General features: G+C 54.1%; 1 protein-coding gene across 2 annotated transcripts in view; it reads right to left on the bottom strand.

Annotated features, from left to right (window-relative positions):
• LOC119217799 (serine/arginine repetitive matrix protein 1) overlaps positions 1-536 on the bottom strand; it is a 14,362-nt gene extending 13,826 nt beyond the window's left edge. For both annotated transcript variants that reach the window (XM_037471723.2, XM_037471722.2), the window contains exon 1: positions 381-536. In XM_037471723.2, the coding sequence (XP_037327620.2) occupies positions 381-475 (95 nt within the window). In that variant the 5' untranslated portion in view covers positions 476-536. The remainder of the gene's footprint in view (positions 1-380) is intronic.
• Positions 537-767: the final 231 nt, after the last annotated feature.

The following is a 767-nucleotide window of genomic DNA, read 5'->3' as shown; positions in this document are numbered from 1 at the left end:
ATTGTGTCAAAAAAACCACATCATTGGATATGGGATTTCGGTTTCAGACACAAACACACATAAGTGCACACATGGCCGCGCGTACACGTAGACGAACGCGAACTCGCAGAGACGCGAACACACCTCTTCGGCGCAGCTTTATAAGGTGGCCCTAACGTTCTAAACCCCGACCTAGCACGAGACAAACGAGCGACATGCTTCGAAAATGTACTTTTAACTGGACTTAAGCGGCATGTTTACAACTTTAGCTTCATCAGAAACACCCTCTCACACACGGGCGCGCACACCCACCCGAGCCCTGCTGTCATTGGGGACGAAAACACTGTCATGAAGCGGTTTTTTCACAGTTGTACGTGTCACGGGGTTACTGACTCCCTCACCCTCGCAGCGGTGGTGCTGGTTTGTTGCCTTCTCCGCCGCTGTCCAGGCTGCGTGCCTCCCCGTAGTCGAAGAGCGAGCGTACGGTCTCCGCCATGTTCACCCCAGCGGTCGCTGCTCCGCCGCCGCGCTGTTCTGCCTCGCGCTCTTCTCTCCTGCCGCTCAACCGGGCTCACACCAAGGTTATTCCAGCCGCTACCACCGCAGCGGAGCGGTGCGGGGGGGCGACGCGCGGCAGGACCCTCAACAACCCGCCAATATGGGTTATTCTATACTTTGGCTGAGCAGAAACTAGACTACGGCATGATTTTTAAAAACAATACGTCCGTTTTGCCGCACGGCTGGTGGTAAAAAAATGAGTTGTGAGCAACTTTTAATAAATACTTGCT

The sequence above is a fragment of the Pungitius pungitius genome, chromosome 9, assembly GCF_949316345.1.
Source record: "Pungitius pungitius chromosome 9, fPunPun2.1, whole genome shotgun sequence".
In the NCBI taxonomy this organism is placed as follows: domain Eukaryota; kingdom Metazoa; phylum Chordata; class Actinopteri; order Perciformes; family Gasterosteidae; genus Pungitius; species Pungitius pungitius.
This window is presented reverse-complemented; position numbering and strand designations above follow the sequence as displayed.